At 37.5% G+C, this 21806-nt stretch overlaps 1 protein-coding gene and 1 non-coding gene across 2 annotated transcripts in view; one reads left to right on the top strand and one right to left on the bottom strand.

Annotated features, from left to right (window-relative positions):
• Window positions 1–20571, bottom strand: part of LOC139687197 (tuberin-like) — a 64454-nt gene extending 43883 nt beyond the window's left edge. The window contains exons 1-12 of the mRNA XM_071584320.1: window positions 20251–20571; window positions 20041–20177; window positions 19773–19963; window positions 19261–19458; window positions 15650–15824; window positions 14693–14893; window positions 11143–11284; window positions 10394–10545; window positions 8428–8600; window positions 7561–7729; window positions 3216–3440; window positions 1997–2393 (exon numbers count right to left, since the gene is read on the bottom strand). Coding sequence (XP_071440421.1) covers window positions 1997–2393; window positions 3216–3440; window positions 7561–7729; window positions 8428–8600; window positions 10394–10545; window positions 11143–11284; window positions 14693–14893; window positions 15650–15824; window positions 19261–19458; window positions 19773–19963; window positions 20041–20177; window positions 20251–20326 — 2236 coding nt within the window. The 5' untranslated portion in view covers window positions 20327–20571. The remainder of the gene's footprint in view (window positions 1–1996; window positions 2394–3215; window positions 3441–7560; window positions 7730–8427; window positions 8601–10393; window positions 10546–11142; window positions 11285–14692; window positions 14894–15649; window positions 15825–19260; window positions 19459–19772; window positions 19964–20040; window positions 20178–20250) is intronic.
• Window positions 20572–21230: 659 nt separating this feature from the next.
• Window positions 21231–21337, top strand: LOC139687198 (U6 spliceosomal RNA). The gene has a single exon (XR_011700623.1). It is a non-coding gene; the product is annotated as a U6 spliceosomal RNA (small nuclear RNA).
• Window positions 21338–21806: the final 469 nt, after the last annotated feature.

The raw sequence follows: 21806 nt of genomic DNA, 5'->3' as shown, positions 1-21806 counted from the left end.
GCACTGACATGAGGGCAACCCTTTTCCCTCATTCTCAGTTGAACTAAATAATTTTGAAAACACTCAAATCCTCCTTAAACTATTTCCGGCCCACTTTCTTAATAAATTACGTCTACAACATATTCACAATAATTGACTCTTCTGTAGCAAACACACATGACTCACTCAATGACCTCAATAATGCTTCCCATCCATTTTCTTCAGACGATTCAGGCCCGTGCCCCAAGGCCCCGTTCCAGTTATCCTACCCACCCCTTCTTCCCCCTCCCCTTCCTCTTCACTTCCTTGCCCTCTGTTGCACAGATATTCGGTAATCATTCTCTGTCTGATGGAGATCGAGCCTTGTCGTAAAAACAGTGTTGCATCTTCCACCTTTTCTCTCTCCGTTCTCACTTGACCCTTCCTTAAATGCCCTTCCATCCCCCACCACCTCCCCTTACTTCATTAAAAATTGGCAATTTTTAATTAATTATGATATTCCACCATATCACGCCTGAAACGTCTCTTTTTACCTCCTTACCTTCCACCAAACCTTCCCCCAGTGACCACCCGATATCTCTGGCCGCTCCGACATATAGCAAAAATGCTCCCAACATCCAGAATAGCTCCAGCGGGCACCAGTCATCCATGAATCCGCTAGCGAGCGATCAAGGCCCCCATGACACACCACTTCCCTCTTTTTAACCGTCCCCCTTCCAATCCCTCTTCTTCCCAACCAGCACTGGACGTTTTTATCCCTCCAAAAATAATTAGCCTGAGAGGTTAAGCAAGGAAGGGAAAGGGCACAGTTAGTGTGAAGCCACACCACAGGAATTACTGTTCCAAAAGGGCCCATGAAAATGCTACCTTTGCAATTATCAAGACGGCTGTCAAATCGAAAAACTGTGCTTACAAAAATAATTTGTTAGAATTTGAGCAAATTTATTAAAATTAATACAACTGAACAATCTTTAATTTTTATTGATCTTTAATTTGACTCCATTATTTGATGCATAATATGATGTCTTATTTTGGATTTGAATTCTTTGAAATTTCATCGTTGTCATAAATAGTTTAAATATAATTCAAATTTCCCATTGAGGTGATTTTTCTGATATCATTTTTCAGTTTTAATAACTGGAGCATGGCACACAATGTTTGACATTTCTTGAGTTGTTGAGGTGGATAAAGCATATTAATTTAATGATGGGCAAGTGAATTAAACAGGTGATGTAGGAAATGTGAGAACTGAACAGAAATCGTATTCCATTTTAAATATTGCACACACGTGTTGATTTAATCAAGGTCAGAAATACTGAAACTTTAAAAACTGCAACCACTGATGGCAGGCATAATTCTACCTTGATGTCATGTGCCGTAGTACTTCATCAAAAATAAATCAAAGTTCTTTTTGTCAATACTCTGCACAAAAAATATCACCCACTGTCTTAAATTCAAGGCTAAGAAAAAAATTCTTTCATTTCTCAGAGTTATTACGTGTACAATAAAAAATAACAACTTGTATTACCTTGCATTACAATTACAAAAGTTCCTAGTCATTCGCATATTAATTTCTCAAATTATTCCACTCAATTCACAGTTCAACCATTGGAATTCCATTGACATTAGTCGAGGGGTCTCCTCCAATGATTTATAAATGACATGAATCGAATAAGAAAGAGGAAAACTTGACCTTGATGAAATGTTTATTTAATAAATTGTATGAGGAGCAATCAAAAAGCAATATTCAAAATTGCTTATGAAAGATCAGAGCCCTCAGGATGAATTGTTTCCTCTAAGCGTGACTCAAGAGTAACCCACATAACACAAAATTCTACTAAGTCTTCCAAAAATTATTTTTCCCAAAAATGTTATAAATTTTGGATGGTGGGGGGGAGGTATTGGCTTCTCATTGGGCAGCTATGGCAACTTGAATACGCCCGAGCCTCTTTGGTCACTGGCAGTTGCGTTCGATATTAACCCTCCGGCGCAATCAAGCCTTGTTGGACCCACTCACCTCTCTCTTGAATGAGGCTGAGGAACACAGCCTTGCAAGCGTACGTGAGGGAGAGGTGGGTGATGGTGCAGGAGGGGTGGTGGGCCAGGTGCGCTGTGGAGGGCGGGGCCGTGGAGGGCGGCGGGGCCGAGGTGGTCACTGATGATGCTGGGGGCATCGTTGAGGGAGGAGGGGAGGAGCCAGCACCAGGGGGCTTCTCGCTGTGCCGGTGGTCCACGGCCAGGTAGGGGCTAAAGCGTAGTTTGGCCATCCGCTGTGAGCCGTGGGTGGAGGTGGCAGAGGGAGAGACGATAGAACTCTCCACGGGAGGAGCAGCACCACCGCCTCCGGTGGTCGTTTCGGGGAAACCCAGGTGGAAGTGGGAGTTGGCGCGAATCTGGAGGAAGCACTCGATGATCTGCAAAGCCAGGATTGGCAGCATTAAAGCGGTGGCGCCACGAAACAGCAATTGCATGCGACAGACAAGTGAAATTCTATCGAGGGAGAGGAGTAATTAAAGGCATGCAATGAGGGAGCATTTTGGGGTCACTAGTCCAGCCATATCATCATGGAGAAGTCATTGTGGAAAATTCAGACACTGCCTTGACAAACTGTACACATGGTTGGCATTAGAAGTATTGGGAAAAGTTCCATTGGAGTGCAGTCATTTATCAATGCCAAAATGATCTGCGATCGTGCATACATTTTACCAAAGGTCTGAATTCAGCACTTCGCGTGCATGTTAGTAAAAAATTGTTACCAATACTTTTTACTCAAACCTTGTATTCCCCGATTGCAAGGATTGCTAACATTTTTCGGCAAATGTTTCAACAAACAGCACAAAACAAGCATGTCGTAAATATACAATATCATGATTTCACATGCTCTAAATTTCAATAATTAAGTAACTCTCAAAGCATTTGATTTTGAAGGTGGGCCATTTTTCCAGAGAGCTGGAGGTTTACAGGATTGCAAACCTGAGAATACTACAATATTTGGAAAGGAAACAATTTATACTGAAAATTTGATCAAAACTTAAGGTTTCAAATTAGAAATCACCATTCAATAACAAATACCAAATAAAATGTGAATGATTTTCAGATCCTATGCAGCTCACTTTAGGTTGGCTTTGCATGTGTTTTTGGAACAGTTCCAGTCCAAAGACACAATTTTTTACGGTAAAATCAATGTAAAACATAAGTTAAAACATGATTTATCAATTCAGCCATTGCATACATACCTTGTAACGAAGGCTGCTCACATTGTCAAAAACAGACGGTTTCTTGTAGTGGGCCTCAAGGTGATTAACCAGGAGTTTGTATGCTTTAATTGCATGTGAGGACGGCAGTTGATATAACTTGACACGAAATATGTGGATCAATCCTACGACAACGGTCCGCACATCTGGGACTTCTGCTTCACTCACGAATGGCCCCAGGTCTAGCTCATATGGCCTGCTGAGAATCTGGGAACAGAGTGGAGATGCTTCATTCAACGCATCCATCTCGCTAGGGCACACTCGCCTCCAGTGATGCATGTGCTCCTCTATATCCTTAGCATGGAGAGGAGACACTCAAAATGATGACCTACCTGGCATCATGAGTATTATTCGATCCAGAATCTTACTTGTAATTATTATTATTATTATTATTACTTTTTATTTGCCCAGAGATCACAATACAAAAATACCAGGTGGGTGGTGTATGTACATGATATAAGGCACGTTAAATGAGGAGCAAAGACACACGCTCAGTTAAGATACATAGAGAAAGAAATGATGCTCATAGTTACATAAATGTTTGGTACAAACCCATGAACATTGGCTGTAACATGCACATGCAATATCAAATTCAGAAAAATCATTGATCATTAACATGAATCAGACCATGACCATTGCTAGAAACTAAGAGTATGAACTTACTGGTCGGGAATATTGTTGAGATATTCATCAACCGAGTAGAACATATTGCCCTGTAGATATATATCTTTTTAATTTATGCCTGAATGCAGCAGTTCCCTTTGTATCCTTGATACTTTTGGGTAGTTTGTTATATAATCTGATGCCCATTTCATTGGGTCCTAATTTCAATGCTTTAGTTTTAATGTGGAACACTTGCTTAATGAAACAATTTTTCCCATTTAAATTAATGTCAAATATGACAATGCAACCCATGCCAAAATAAATTATGTACTAGGTGTATTCAAAGAAAGTTATATACACATTATTTAGGACCCTGAATTATTTTCATCTTCTCTTGGGGAATTAACCAACAAGGAATGCAAATTCGATTTGCAGAAAACAAAAAAGAATCAAAATTATTAGTTTATTATTTATGATACATACCTAAGTTTTTCCACTAGAAAGTTATCATGCGACATTTGTTTTTCCAATATTTAAAAATTAAAAGAAAGGGCGACACATCACTAAAATTAAATAAATTTGTAGTGTGCATAGCCATAACTTTATCAGGGTAAAGCTTCTTCATGTATGATGCAACAGCTTTCCATACTTTCTCTTAATGGACCAGAAGGTTGTTGCTTTTCTGTCACCTCCTCCTCTGACTAGCTCTCCTTCACAACTTCTTCTTGTTAAACAAAATTCAACTTCATGCCCTCCTTGGAAACTGTATCTTGATGAAATTAAATTCCCCAAGGAGGTCATCTTGTAGACCAGGAGGATGGGCAGGAGCGTTGTCCATAGCAACCAAGACATGGAGTGGCAAATTCATCTCAAGCAAATACTTTTTTAGGGAAGGACCAAACACTTCATTGATCCAATCAGTAAAAAGGAGGTTGCCTTGCTGTTTGACCTCCACATCAAATTTAGCCTGCTCTTCTGGACTTCACACTTCTTGAAAACTCATGGAGTTCTGAATGGTAAAAAAGCACTGGTTTGATTGTCAAATCAGTTCTTGCATTGGTACAAAATAGCAGCATGAGATGGTCTTTCATTGGCTTGTGACCGGGCTATGCATTTTCCTCAGTTGCTACATAGGTTTACTTTAGCATCTTCTTCAGAAGAGTCATGCTTTTACACAATTAAAAACCCACTGCGGCAGGTTACCCTCGGAATCTACGAGCTTCTTGAAGCCACTGATGAAATTCTCAGCTACCTATGCATCAGACCTTGCTTCTTCACCATGCCTCATAATACCGCGGATGCTGGTCCTTCTCTCAAACTTCTCAGACCATTCCCCGGATCCCCTCTAATACTCCTCCTCTGGCCATAGATGATCCTGGGATCTTCTTAATGAGGTCAACAAAAATCAACCTTGCCTTCCCACTAATGATGTCCAGCTTAATGTCACCTTGCAATTACTTTTCATTTTTCCAAATAAGAAGCAAACTCCCAACATTGTCAAGAATATGTAACTCTAGAGTAGACATATATTCTTGTCACACCCTTTGAAGCATCTACTCCTTAATCTTGTCTTGTTCCTGAAAATAGCTCAAATCATTGATGTAGACTGATTGTATATAGGTCAGCCATACTCACCTCCTTTCAATGATTTTACATATCATTGATACGGTTATTTTATTCTCTTTTTGCTCTCTTCTGGAGGCTTTTCCTTCGAGGGACATTTTTTCAAGGGGTGTTAAACTTTACACAAAAATATCACAAATAGCATATCTTAACCAAAGTTAAAGATGACAGTGAGATACTAGCGACCTGAAGCAGCACACACACACAATCCAAGAGTTCCCCTCTCCTGATTACTCATTATGCAAAATGTCGATCATCAAGCGAGTAATTTTTTTACAATATTTTTTGCTCATTATGCAAATTACTCATTATTGGAGGTGCACTTAAAGCAGGATTCTACAGTTTAATGGAGGAAGGAATTGGCATTTCATAACTCCAAAGGAATGGATCAAATGAAAATTAAACATAAGAGGTCAGTTATAGTCAGTTCACCTACAATTTTTATAACATTTTTAACTTCTTTAAACGACGTATGGCCCACACAAGAATCACTTTAGCCACATTCGGATAGGATCGCTGAGGATGTGGAATTCTTTAAGTCATTAAGTATTAATTCTTAAGTAATTTTAAATGCTATTATGGAAACATCATCAACCACTTCTGACCTGAAGACACTGACTGCAATGCCAGCAAAACCCTCGTCCTAAAAACTGGATCCATGCGGAAGAAATTGTGATTGGAAGTTTTGAATCTACATTTATCTCCTCTACAAGCCATCTGAAGTGGCTGTTATTTTCTTTAATCCCACCCACCTAACCACGATTATGCCCTCTATGACAGCCCAAAACCCTCATTTCCCTCTAAATTTCTACATCCAGTGTCCTGCCTCCCACAAATGAATGTCAACGGTGCTCCCTTTCCACTTGATGCTGTCTCCACTCATCTTTAGTTTGGCCAGCAAATTTCAGTCACACACAGACTCTAACAGGTTTGCCCAAAAAATTTCTAACAAAAGAAATCTTCATTACAGACAAAAACTATAGTTTTTCATGGGTTCATATTTTAATATAAATTGTAATAGTACCAAATATGGCTTTACTTATATGATGAAATTATAGGATCTTTACGTTCATTTTGTAGTGTTGGCTGATGTTGACATGCCTCACTCAAAGGCTACGGGTCAAAGGTTTTTAGCAGAAATAATGAGCAAACCTGGGGAACAATTTTCTTGGAAAATTTTATCTGTTTCCAAAGATAAACTTTGTTTATTCATTTCTTAAAATAATATAAAAATGAAGGTTTGAAAAAATAAGACAAAATTTCATTAAAGATAACTGATATAGAAAAAATACTTTTCCATCATTCAAAATGAAAAGTATTACTTTAATTACATTTCCAAATACTTTGCAAATATACCTTGGAAAAGTTTGGACTTTCCTCAAAATTCACTGACATTTCCTCCTTTTTTCCTGGTCATGACAATTTCCCTGACTTTCTTTGCTTTTTCCTGCCACTGGCCACCCTCATCATACCCTAGGGTTTCAGGTAAACTTTTCATAATAATGCTAAACACCAAAATTAATATTAATCTCACCATTGAAAATTCCCGCACCCATTTCATTGAAGTGCCCAAACGCACATTTGATCGCAGCCTTTTATTAAGCTCTCTATCGATTGTCAAGTTCTGCCAATATTTCAAATTTTACAACTCGATATTGAAAGTCAACTGTCATGTTAAAACTAATGCCTACTAATGGCTATTGCATGCGGTGAATATGAAAAGCCAGCTTTTCTATGAAAACTTTATTTAAACACTATGTATACGACACAAATAATAGCAAATTATGAATGTAACTGAGGAAAAATACAATAAAATATAGTTGATGACTATCAAATAGCTGTGGGATTCTGCAGGAATTCTGGGAAAAGGAGTGAAATGTTCAGCCATCTAACATAATAATGCACACTGAAAACAACAGGAAAGACAGAATGAAATGCTGTGAATTCGGCGTTGAACTGTGCAACTGGAAACAGTGTACAGAAATCGGATGCTGCTCAAACTTTCCCCAGTCCTTTCTCACCGTCAAAAGAACTTCATCACTTGGGAGAGTCGAGAGAAGGTAGCGTCAGGCATGGCTATGAGAGGAGGTGGGCTCCTTACCTTTTCTAATATGTCAAGTAGCTCAAGGCACCTCTTGCTCTCACACTCAAGGCAGAGATCAATCAATAATTGAGCCGCTGCATTTCGAACGGCAGTGTCCGGATCAGAATCCACATGCTGCAAGTGAGGAACAACCACCCTTTCCATGAGATCTTCTTCGTAGAGTGACCTAATGAAATGAAATCGATCATTGCCAATTGAATAAAATAAGTTGAGGCACTGACCAGACACAATGAAAGGTCATGGTGTCAGAAGAAATGAAAGGGCTATTACAGCTGTGACCAGAAGAGAATGGAAAGCAAATGTACCTTCAGATTGATAACTGATGGCTCCAAACAACTACTTCAATTACTTCCTTTTATGTATTCCCCACTTATTAAACTTTGTACGTGATTCTCTTTGATTACATCACATTTTCACATGATCACTGGTGAAGGTATCGGAATTTTAAGTTAGCTTACATTTCAATCCACTTTCAAAAACGGCCTCCTGAGGAACACTAGTGTCTATAAATCCATCCCATTAATCTCTCATTCAGAAAAATCAAGATTATATTGAAATCTAGGAAAATTAATGTTAGCTTTCCAGGGCATTACCTGCAGCACATGTATCAGTAAACAATTGTAACTAGTCTTAATTCCTAATGCTCAAACAATAGTCATATCCAACTAAAAATGGAGATGTAGGCAAAGGAATTCGTGGAGACTATGCTGACTTTACAACGCAGAAGTTAACATTCATGGGATAAAATATGACATCGGAACGACAAACAGTGGAACGGGTCATTCAGAGGATCCTTGGCGATCCATTGTGCATGGGTTGGTTTTTGAGTGAAAGGAAATTAACAAGAGATGATAAAGAACATACCTATTAGTCCTTATGATGTCGGACAAAATATCAAGCACTCTGATGCGTATGCTAGTTCTAGTTTCATATCGAAAGTATTTCTCCACTAGCATTCTAATTTTGTCTAACCAAGTAGCACGAGTTGGCACCATGGAACTAGAAAGGTAAGACACAAGGCGAAGAACTGAGCCTTCCTGCAAGAGTTAAGAAAAAAGAAACAATGTTATTACAAAGAAGTCAAAAATAAATAAATGATGTATCCATTCAAAATACTTTAATGAAGGTCAAAAGGATACTAAAAAAAATTGGGCAATTTCTCAACAATAATATTTTCCACCCGAGTATTTAGTTGAAAATGGAAAGAAAAGGAGAATTAGGGTACACACATTTTAAGTGTTAAGGACAGACGTAAGAAGGAAAAGAGAGCAAGGGTGGTTTAAGGAGAGCAAAGAAGTTGATTGAAATTTGCAGACAAGCTATCATCACACTTTCTCATTATTTTCCATTCTACCCAAACTTATCGTCACACCTAGAACTTGTTGATTTTAAACTGGACTCATTTTTCCAGAGTAACTAAAGCTTACGGTTGATTGTTGCTCTTTTTTGAAAGGAAATCTCACTGCATTTCTGGCAGACATCATTCTCAAAGTATCCAGTATCATTCTCATCTGGAAATCCATCCCAGTGCCAGTTATTAGTGAACTCTGCTTGTTACTAAAGACGTGTGTTTCCAAAAATTATTTTATTTTTTATGGTTCATATTTCCAACAGCCCAATGGTTTAGCAATGGGCTCGCCCCTGTCCCCACTCCTGGCCGATATTATTTATATGGACAATTTAGAAAAATTTTTGTTCTCCTCAGCTCACCCTCTTATTAATATCGTATTTTGTTGGTTTAGATATGTAGACAAAGTCTTCTGCGTGAGGACAGGTTCCGAGAGGCAACTAGGTAAGTTTCTGGTGCATTTAAATTCTGTCGATTCTAATAAACAATTCATGTGTGAAAAAGAGGAAAGAGATTCCGTGAATTTCCTCAACCTATCTATTTGTTAAGACAACGATGGGTTATAGTACTCCATTTTTCAGCAGGAAATGTCTACGGAACAATTCATTAATTCCTCTTCAAGGTATTGCTTTGCCCAAAAGCTTGCGGCATTTCATGCAATGATCCACCGTTTAACCTCTATCCCTAAGGCAAAATTCAATGTAAATAAGGAACTTAATGTAATTAAAACGTTAGCAGTAAACAATGGCTGTTCAGAAGATCTAATTAGTAAACTTTAGCCGAAGAAACTTACAAATATAGCCTTAAGCCACATTTACAACCCTAAACATTTAAAAGATCCTACTACCAAATGGTGATGAATACTCTATCTAGGAATTATTTCTCAAAAAGTAATCAAAATTTTACTTAAAAAAAATTAAATGTGCCCTTTACAGTGGTTCATGCCTTAGGAACCTGATCTCTCACACTAAAGACTAAGTCCCCAAAAACGAGAGGAGTAGAGTGTATGAGTTAAAGTGCTCAGAGTGTAAATGAAGTGTATTGGGCAAACAGGATAAAAATTTAAAGAGAGGATTAAAGAACACCAAACATGATTAAGGAATAAGAGGAAGGGTAAGTTCCTTCCACTTGGAAAAATGCATTGTCGAAGTGCAAGGTTATGCCAGAAGAAGGGTTAAAAGCAAGAGTCACATTACACGCACAGTTGAGAAAATTTTCACATTTTTAGGGTGTAAAAATTGGAGCATCTAATGATCTGTATTAATTACAATTAGAAAATTATAATACAGCATTCTTATGAATTTTTCTTGGGAGCATTACAAAGTTAATGCACATTTTCAATTGTGGACTTTTTGATGGGCATCAAAGGAATTCCTGAAAGTCTCCTCTCTATTAGCATGCTAGATGGAGAGATTTGTGAGCTAAAATGATTCTAACAAATGACACATGCAAAGTCAGAAGTTATGAAATGAGTATAGTTACTGGTCGACCAGCAGAACAGCGCTCAATCAAATCGTAGACTCTTCCAACACAGCCGTTGAACTGATCCTTCTCAATGAGTTTTTCTATTTTGGATATTGTTTCATGTAAATTGCTTGAAATCCTTGATTTATGGTTGGTATGAGCACTTGTTTCTGAAAATATTTGTTTCCAACCAGATAATTAGACATGATTTCACCACCATTAACTTAAATGTAACCAGCACAGAACATATCAAGTTCATTTGAACTTGAAAATAAAGACATTCAGGCTATATTTTTTCAGATAATCTTACAATTTAAAACTTGCACAGCAAAACAATAAAAAGATTTTCGAGACAAATTTACTTTATTTATTTTTCCCTGGCTTCAATACACATTTTACACTCTTTGAGTGTGTTTAGGAGCATTTCCAATCTTAGTAAAGGTTTACATTTTGAATGAAAAATTAAATAAAATAATGACTTTCGCCATCACACAAAGATGATTTTATTATTGAAGAGTCTGATGGAGATTTGATTGAATTAAAAATATTATACACCAAGATAAAAACTGCAAATTTGAAAGGTAATTTCAAGATATCAAAACTAATTTTAAAGCCTTGAATTTTGTCTGATTTAAGTTTAAAAACAATTATGACCATTACTGTAGCCCCATTCACACGGATGATCGCTGATCCTCCACTAATGCATATCCAAATAATAATATGAATCATTAAGCTTTAATATAAGTAAAGGGACATGGTTCACTCACCGATATGAGTTATAGTAAGCTCTACAATAGTTAAAACAAGATCCCAAGCAGGATCATGCAGCTCAGATCCATGTTCATCCACAAGTCTCTGTATACCCCAAATCACTTCAAAATTAACTATGGGATAGTCATATTTCATGGCCTGCAATGTTTTGGAAGGAGGGATTCATAAATATAGGTAGTCAACAATATCATTGGAGTATGCAATAAATATGCATGGAAATTCATCCATAAAATTAACAGAAATATTAACAAACATTGGAATGACACATTCTATCATTAATGAACTCAACTACAAATACTTCCTAAAAGCAAAAATGTCCAGCGAAAAGAGATGTTTTCCAATCCCTTTCACAACAATTTATAGTTAATGTATAATGCACCACTCTCCACTCATCATATTAAATCCCTCTTCACGAATTCTCAAGACCTGGTGCCTGCTCTAATAGGTAACTCTGGAAACTTTTCAACACTAGGGCTTAAGCACACACTCTTTGACACCAACCACAAGTTGACAAGGTAAACAATTGTAAAATGCCAAATGCAAAAAGGTCTCCATCTGTAAAGAAGTGAATATTCTACAAGTATGGATAATTCAAAGTAACACAATTAGGTTATCTAACAAAATAATCTTGGCAGCTATTCAGGTATTTGAAAAAAACAATTACATTTCATATTTACTGAGATAACTCAAAAGAATTGTAGCATGACCTATAAGTAAAAAGATAAAATGATTATCTCCCACTAGGCAATGGTTGAATGCAAAATAATTTAATAATTTAAATTAATTTATATTCTATTTTTTAATGTAGTTTTTTATACATAACAAAATATCACACAAACATCTATGAGGGAGTCTTCACGCTGGTTATTTCGAATACTACCGAGTGACCACATCTTTCCTCTGGCTACATGTTGAGGAGCACTTTGGGTAACTGTAAATTAATTCACAGTAAGTAACTGCTTCTCAGCAGGATGTTCAATTATCACAACTCTCAGGATATCCATAAAAAACTATACCTGGAGCACAATGGCTTATTTCCCAAACATGCACTGTAATAACATGAGATAATTATGCAATGCTTAACATGAAATGTTTTCCAGGATTTAAAATATAACTGTCAAACATTCTTGGCAATACATATCAATTATTTCCATATGCATAAATTCATTCATGGACACATTTTAAAATTACCTGTGCCACAATAACTCCTTACATTATAATCTTTGCCTCAATAACTTCTTTCATCATTCCGTCTTCCTAAACCATTATCTCCCATATACTTCCAATCTTTTGGTTCACCAACCACAGTTGACTATGTGGGTCATTCAATAACTCCTTAGAAAACCCAAGAGATGGTGCTCGTAGTTTCAGAAAAGTCTCGCTTTAAGTAAGTCTCATCTCACATTAGACTACGGTTAAAGTTTCAACTCTAACCATCACGCGGTTTTATTTCCATAGCTGACCGAAGCAGCGAACACTTGTTTATTTGGAAAAATGGAGACAAAATGATTTCCATGCACTGATTAACGTTTCTATTGAAAAGGCTTAACACTAAAAGAGATGAAAGCTGAGTTGGGTGAAGTTCATACTATATCTGCTCCCCTCCTTGCAACTGCTTACAATTGAGTAAATGAGAGTGAATGTGGCTGGACATCCATCAATGATGGACATCATTAGTGGATGTCCAGTAGAAGTGACTTCCTCCAGTACCATTGACTAATTCCACAATATGGTTTGAGTGATCGACATATCAAAGTTCACAAAACATTTAGGGCCACCGGCATATCACAAAGTACGTTTTCAATTCTGTATGAAAGACTGGGAGTGAAAAAATCTCGGCAAGATGGGTGCCGTATGCTCTCGATGGAGAATTTCTCTTCCATCACGACAATGCCACCCAGGTGCACAGCTCACAGTTTTGATGGAGACAATTAAGGCACCAAAGTTCTAAATATTACAACATCCACTGTACTCATCAGATTTGGCAAACAGTGGCTTCTTTTTATTTCCAAACACGAAACAATAGGTTTGGCGGAAAATAATTCACCTTGAACAAGGAGGTCACTGCCAACAGAGAACCATACTTTGACGACCTTCCAAAATTCTACTTTATTAATGGCTTAAAAATGTTGGAGTAATCCTGGGAAACGTACATCACACTAAAGGGGGATTATGTTGAAAAATATCGAAACATCCACCGAAATTAATATTTTTCTATTTAAATAAAATTAAGAATACAAAGTATCTTTCCACAGTGGAAAGATGAATTTTATTAAAATGAATTTCCACAAGGTTGAGCCGGGAACAATTGAATATTTTTCTATTTATCCTAAGGACTTACTGAGAGACCCACATAATACATAACACTCAGCATTCCTCTCATCAAAAAGCTCCTCTGCCTAATGTTATTCTTCTCCTTATGTCCCTACTAATTTGACCGTGTTGGTCCAAAACACTTCCGAGATATGTAAACTGTTTTCCCTGCTTTAGTTTTTGCCCTCCTATCTTAATGTTCAACTTAAGCCTTTCTCTTTCTCAAAATCCACATGACCTTAGTTTTATATACATTGATTCTCATACCATATCATCACACCGAATTTACAATTCACTCAGCAATGCTTGCAACCCCTTGGCTGACTGGCAAACTAAAGCTTCATCATCAGCAAACCTAAAGGATTTGATGAATTCCATGCTGACTTTCATTCCTACCTCCAGTTCTTCCCATGCCTTTTTAATCATTTCCTCCACGTATAAGTTGAACAGCACCGGTGATAATGGGCAACCCTGCCTTACACCTCTCCCTAACACTGCCCATCTGCCCAGCAGTCTGAGACATGTACAGGTTGCAGATTAGTCCCCCATCTCTCCAATCTATTCTTATTTTCTTCAATATGCTCATTAGTTTTTCCCAATTCACTCTATCAAATGCTTTTCAGAATTCTACAAAACAGGCAAATACAATCTCATTGAACTCTATGTTTCTCTCCATCAGTGATCTCATTACTGCTATGGCATCAAATGTGCCTCTGCCTTTCCTGAAGCCAAACTGAACACCCACTAAGCAATCATTTTCCGTGCTCTCCTCTCCTTTAGTTGATGATCCTGAGAACAACTTTAGCTGCATGGTAAATCAAACTTATTGTTTTGTAGTCCTCACATGATATAGCTTTTACCTTTTTTGGAATAGGAACTGACACTGATGTAGCTAAGTCTTCCAGCCAGATTTCTTCCTCATAGATTCTACAAATTAGTACGTAAGGACTCTTTGTCCCACAATTACCTAAACCTTTAAGTAGTTCTGCTGAATACTGTCAATGTCATTACAATACACAAGCCTTTTCCCTTCATCAAGATTGAAGTCAATGAATAACTGATTGAAGCACTTTTCCCCTTGATAATCAAGTATATCAAGTGGAAAAGTGCTTCAATCTGTTATTCATTATGTTCGACTTCTACCACATCACGCCTGAAGCTACTCAAGATTGAAGTCCATAGGAGAGAGGAAGTAAATATGTACATTTGTAAAAAGAAAAGAGCCATATTTACTTGTATGTATGAAGGCAGGATTGAAGTGGGAGTACACTTCAAAGATGTCACGTGCTCCGACCCCCACAATCCCATGTTTATGTGGATGACAGCTCCACGGAGCAGCAAGTAGTCCTGACTGCAAAGTGGATCTTGCAGCAGGCGGCACATGGTGTAGAGGGCACTGTGTCCCATGTGGGTGCCCAACAAATTTCTCATTATCTGTAAAGTGAAAAACCATTCAGACATTTGAAGTCCAATCGTTTAAGTGAGAAATATCAAGTATACACTGTAAAAATTTATAAATCAACTTCCAATTATAAATAAATCGCATCCATTTGTGCAGACATTTTAACTGCATGTGCATAGTTCAGTGAGAGGGTTTGTTTCCATGACATGCAGGTAATAAATCACTCATGGCTCTTAGGTTACCCTCAAGATTAACTATTGCCAACATGAGACAATCAATACTAAGAAAATATCTTTTTGAGAATATTTGGGAACAATGTATGTAGCTCAAAGGGGAAAGAGCCATTGGCTACTCACAACAGGGCCTGCATTCGATTCTTGGTGACTTAATAAAACACTCTCGGCTTTACCCGAGATATGACATATTTTTTGAGCACCAGTTAATCTTCCTCGGAAACAATGCTCAGAGGTTCCCAAAAAGTAATTTTTATAAAGACAATTGGTTTCAATCAATACAATTAACATTTCTAGGAGTGAAGTTTGTTCCATCAATAATTACGAATAATTTTACTTTTCTGGATATAGAAATGTACATATCAGTATTTTTCTGGCATTTACAAGAACTTCCCATTTTCAACAACTGTGAATTCAGGCCACCCAGAACTTTCAAATATACAGCATTATATGCAAGACTAAAGCATTCCCCTATGTTCAGCGTTAAAAGTCTAAACCACCCGAATGGCTAACTTAAACTTCATACTAACTTGATAAGCATAACTCCTACTTTACCTTCCAACAGCTTTGATAAAATGGTTCAATGTTGGCAGTTCGGCACAGTGCACAAATGAATGTGGTCAATGAATCAAATGGCAGGATACTGTAGCACACGACAGCATCAAGGACTTGGATACATGAGAGCACTACTTCTTTAGAATTCGTTCTGAGGCACAGGAGACAAGTATTCCTGGATTTGAAATAAAATATAACATTTTACACAGCATTTGAGAACAAATCAACAAGCACAGCCAGATTTGGAGCACTTTTACATAAATTTGGCTATGGGAATGAATGTGACTGATTTTCTTGCATTTTATGGAGTGTAACTTAATAAAACGCAATAAAAGGAAAGAATACATAGAAAAGGACCAAAACCATGAGAGTAGCAACTTAGAATGTCTGAGTGATGCAGAGGATGGTGAAGTTCATATGAAAATATCAAGCGGTGAAAGAAGCCTCCGGACAACAGCCACGACAAGAAGAGGGAAACTAAAGGGAAGTGCTCGCTTATGAAGGCCTAGCCCCAAGGCCAAGACTGAAGGAAGTACGTATGAAGGCTAAGGACTGCAGGGGAAGACCAAGGATGAATAACATATCAAGAACAGGCGATGGCAGGTATCGGTCCACAGAGCGATGAAGGAATGGAGGCAATGGTGGGTAATTAAGGAGAACTGCTGCGATTGATAATGATTGGGTTGGTGACCCATGATGACAGATTTAGAAAAAGGATTATTAATCCACACAGCTTGTCAAAAATAGACATAGATTATTTTAGTGCAGTTTTCAATTTGTGCAAATAATTTAGTCATGTGTAACAGGGTGAAATGGCAATTCTGAGAGGAAAAAGTGATGGTAAAAATAGGAGGCTTCAACTGGGATGAAGGAAGGAGACTCAAGGGGGAAATAAATTAAATTCAAGAGTGAGGAACGAGACATAGACATGGTGAAGTTAGGAATACCTTTAAAAATGCACAAGGAGGCAACAAACCCAAGTGCAAGAATGATAAATGGTAAGGATTAAGAAATCATGGATTTCAAAGGATGATATTAAGAAGATAGACGAATATTCAATTGTTCCCAGCTCAACTTAATGGAAATTAATGTTAATTAAATGAAGAATACAATGCATCTTTCCACTGTCCTTTATTCACGTACAACTAGTTTCAACGCTCAAGCATCATCATCTGTGATAAAATTAACAGTCTTGAAAGGTTAAAGCATTCCTCAAAAAAGCCCACAGCGGAAGCTACACCATCCGCCTTTCACAGCAGAGTGGTTATATTAAATGAAGAACACAATGCATCTTTCCACTGCCCTTATTCACGTGCAACTAGTTTCAACGCTCAAGTGTCATCATCACACCTGATGACAACGCTTGAGCGTTGAAACTAGCTGTACGTGAATAAAGGACAGTGGAAAGATACATCGTGTTCTTTATTTAATTAAGATAGACGAATAATTAAAAAAATGTAGACAAAAATTGAAGAAGAAAAAGTTGTGAAGAGCACGTAAGGATATGAGTAGTTACAAAGAAAGGGTGGAATGGGCACACACAGTGCACATAGGGAGTATACGAATTTTCAGGATTTAGTGGAAAAACTCTGAGCACACCATTAAAGAATCAATAGGAAAAATAATGAGCCATAAGGTTCTGGGAAGCTTGAAAGAATACACAAAGAGGGCAAAAGATTACTCAGGGGAAGCTCAGTTAATGTTTGTGAAGGGTATATGCGCAATGCCATTACAGTGCACCCAGGCCATATTTGCTCATTAACTGTATTTTGAGGTGTTCAAAAAGAGTATAATTGAGATGAAGTACATATGGCAGCAAATAGAATACATACATAGGAGGCAGAGGCAACTTGTACGTAACCCGAATGCATAGGCCTCAGGTTGCAAAGGCATGGGTATTGGATAGAGAGTCACTAAGGGCAGTGAGACACACAAGTTACCAATCAGCACACATTTTCATCACAACCATAGGTGCATGAAGGACACAGCAATAGAGGTAAGGGAAGGGCTGGAGTGAGGAAGGAAAGTAAGTTGGGAACTGATCAAGTCCGACTTTTGAATGATCAAGCTGTGGGTGCACAGGATGACTTAGGATCACTGCTATGTGGCAAACCTCTCCTTAATGAGCACTTCCAAGCAGAGTCTTTGAGGTGAAGCTTGAAGGGAAGCTGACATAGGGAGTGGCGAGCTCCCATCACTGGTGGCTGTGGTTAGATGCACACTCCATGCCGGCACATCATGCTGTGGCACGGCAGAGTGGATCATGGGCATTAGTCAGTCAGCCAACAAAGGGATTGAAACCACTGCTGAGCACATTGCAGAACCAGTGTGCTAGGTGCGGGATGAGAATCAATCAAACAAAGAAGACGATAGTGAGGTTCTCAAGAAATAGGAAGGCTACGTTAAACAAAGTTGGAGGGCATAAATTAGATCTGGTTGAACACTTCGCTTATTTAGGAAATGCTTAAAATGATATTGAACAAAGCAGTGAGGGCAATGAATTAGTCCAAGTAGTTTTTCAAAGAGGAGAGAGATGGTGAGAAGGATCTTGATTTAAAATGAAAACAAGAGGTTAGGAAAACATTATTTGGGGTTTGGTTTTGTATGACTGCCTAACATGAATTTGAGGCAAGGAAACAAGAGGAGACTGGAGGCTTTTGAGAATTCAATGAGGACAAGAATGGCAAAAATACTTTGGTCTAAGAGGAAAATGAACAAAGAAGTGCTGGGCGTGGTATTGGAAGAAAAAAAGTTGCTTGGAGGTATCTGAAGAGGCAGAAAAAGCAGATGCAAGACATATTGAGTGGCAATGGAAATAATGATGACAGCCATTGAGAAAAGAATGTCCGGTGTGAATGGAAGGAATGAAAACTTGTTGAAGGGAATGAAGGGAGGTAGCGTGTTTATGGAGTCAAAACATGGGGTCCAATGGTGCCTATTTAGTGCATGTGTTAGGAGTGGATTAGAATTGTAGCAGTGCTTTGAGTCCATTCAGCATTGGAAGCACCATTTCAAAGGGAATATTAAAGGTGACAGACAAACTTTACAGCATTTTTTTCAAAACAGGGAATTTTAAATTCTATATTTCAAGTAATATATTTTCCCCCTGATTTCTATATTTAAGCCTTAAAAACTTTATACTGGGCTCTTTCACACCTATCACATATGCCTCTCATTTAAGCAGGGCCACAAGTAGCCCTGCAACATAGGATGGATAAGGAAATTTCCAGTTCTTGCAAATTTTCTTGCATGGCTTCAGCAACAGGAAAATATGCTGATCTTCACTGATATGGTTATAGATTACATTTCCGATGCTTTTGGTATTGGAATGTTAACTATTCCCACAGCATACTAATGTTTTAAAAAGTGGAAGAGAATGTATAAAATTGAAATGGCAAATACAAAAAATTCATTTTTAAGGAAGCCTTTGAAAACTAAAAACTTGAATGATAACATTCACTGATCATGTGCAATGTGTCACCTGGCGAACTGGGATCTATGACTTCGCTTTATTCAGCACCAGATTCATAAAACATTAACAGGAATTACTATTATGTGAAATTAACCCTCACTTACGAAAATCTATATATAATTGCCATTGACATACTCACTCAACCAAGCCAACAATAATATCTTCATCAACATATCCTGCGTTATATTTTATGAGGTTGACGAGCACCAGGAGAAAATCATTTGTCCTTGGAGTTCCAGCAATAGCAGGCATCCAATGCAGTAAAAATGGGGCGATTTCCTCCTCAAAATACTGGATATCTTTCCCATTTTCGGTAAGGCTTTGAAGAAGATCAAGTCTTGAAGGCAAGTTTGGAAATTATCTTTATTTTTTCCCGTAGTTGCAAAATCATGTTCATAACAAATCACAGACTAATCCTTTATTTCACTTCCAATTAATCTACACTGATACTATTAATACTCTTTATTTGACAGGAAAACATTTAACATCGCAAGACAGGAAACAGTAACTGACTATTAGATATACGCACTTAGAGGCTAGTATATCTGTCTGTGTTAAGGGCTATTCGAGAGAATGATGATTATTAAATAATTGCAATTAAATGAAAAACATACACATTGTTTTCATATATTGAGCAGATAGGGCGTTTACCGGGGATTGGCATCTTCTGGTATGTCATGAGTTTTTATAATCCGGAAGAACTGGGCTCTCATCATACCAAGCTTTTCGTACTGTCCCTGGACTAAACATCTAAAAAAAGCAAAAGCTATGTGCCTATGCTCTTTAGCGACATTTTTCTGCAGAAGGTCTCCAAGAAGAATCCATAGTCTTTCAATTGAATTCTAAAACAAATTTCAATTAGGTTAAAGAAAAGCAACCGTGATGGCAGAATTTACAAAAGAAATCAGATTGCACATACATCTTCCAATCGGTTGTTTAATACCAGGTCACTCAATTCTTTGATTGCTTTAATGCGCTGGTGATTAGGATTGTCAGGACTTATTTCTTTTTCGATTTCTTGGGTCAGAGAACAATCAACACGACCTCTAAAGTTCCCTGAAAAGTGCAAATTTTATCGGTACAGACATTTCCTTCACATATGTTGGCACTTACCTTAATAGCCTCCTACCTTTGTTTATCCGAAAAAACTGCTTCAGCTTTTCATGAAAGGGTTTTTCCTTTTCTTTCGCATTTGTTTTCGACATGTTTTAAGGATCGCATTAACCTCAATAAAATGAAAAACCCCCACTTTGTAACCAGAATATAAAACGAAAAGCTTAACTATGAAAAAAGGTTAAAACAATGGATTACAATCTGCTCATGGCGTAATTTTTAAGTGCATCTGTATTCAGTCTCGCGATTGAATCTATTACGTGCATCTTCAAGCTAATTTCCATTTTTCAGTGATGAAAGTCGGTGATCTTCTGCCTCTGCCATTAAAATTACAACTTGCGCATTGCGCTTGCCCGCTTGCTTGTACTGTCAACGATGAAAAAGTTTTCAGTCGACTATTTCAGTGAGAGAAGCGAAGTACGTGATGTTCTCGTTGCACACAATCATGTTTAATCATGTTTTGTTGAGGTACAACTGTGAGACAATGAAATACGAGAAATATCACTTCTCATCTGCGATGAAAATAGAAATATTTCATCTTGTCACGTCATTTTGAAAAGTATTTAGACATACAGTAGAGCCTATGTATTTATGGCCTAATTTGCCACGTACGAAACAACTTTTTAAAACAATATTTTTCGCTGAGAGATACATCTCTTGATTTTAAAATTAATAATTCTTTCGCCTCCGATAAAAACTATTTTTGTGTTCCCTGACATTCATTTTATTATGCATATCCTTGGGTCAGCGCGGGCTTTCCGCAGTCAACTCAGTTGCGCTTTAATTAAACTCTAGAATTTATAACTTGAAAATCATACTAAAATAAAACAAACTACTAGCTGTGTTAACAGGAGTTATATCCTTATTACAGTTATAAATGATTATTCAAAAAAGGAGTTATTTTGCAAAAGTAAAGAAAAAATAGTTAGCTCTCGCTATTATGCAAAAGCAGTATAGTAGTAGTATATATTTAAGTGGAAATCGCAATCAATATTCGTACTCGCTTCGGCGGTACATATACTAAAATTGGAACGATACAGAGAAGATTAGCATGGCCCCTGCGCAAGGATGACACGCAAAATCGTGAAGCGTTCCACATTTTTTTCAACTTTAAAGTGGTAATTCACATTCATGAAAAAATATAGTTTTTTCACGACTAATAAAAATTTTCATTGAAAATGTACAACTGTTGTATAAGTCCTCACATTTTATTTTTGGGATCAAAACAATTTAATATCGCTGTGGAGAATTTCTGAAAATATGAGTACTTTGAAAACCATACGAATAACAATTCCTTTTCTTAAATGCTTTTAGGATCATCGCGAGTGCCTCTTTTGTTCTGTTTGGTATCTGTGATTGCGTGTTCCCCACCATGACAGTCTCGTATGAGTGCAGGGTGGGTGTTGAATGTCATGAAGAATAGAAAGTATGATGAATCAAGAATAATTTATCTCTAATTGGGATTTAAGGGTACAGCCCCCAATAACGTTAAACTCTGCTTCCCCTGACGGGGTCAATTAATTGTGTCGGCGGGGCAACGCTCTCAGATAGGTATTTGAGGTCCGGGTCTTG

Source organism: Hetaerina americana, unplaced genomic scaffold, assembly GCF_022747635.1.
Source record: "Hetaerina americana unplaced genomic scaffold, ioHetAmer1.1.p SCAF_179, whole genome shotgun sequence".
Lineage (NCBI taxonomy): Eukaryota > Metazoa > Arthropoda > Insecta > Odonata > Calopterygidae > Hetaerina > Hetaerina americana.
The sequence above is the reverse complement of the archived record's forward strand: the minus strand, read 5'-3'. Positions and strand labels throughout refer to the sequence as shown.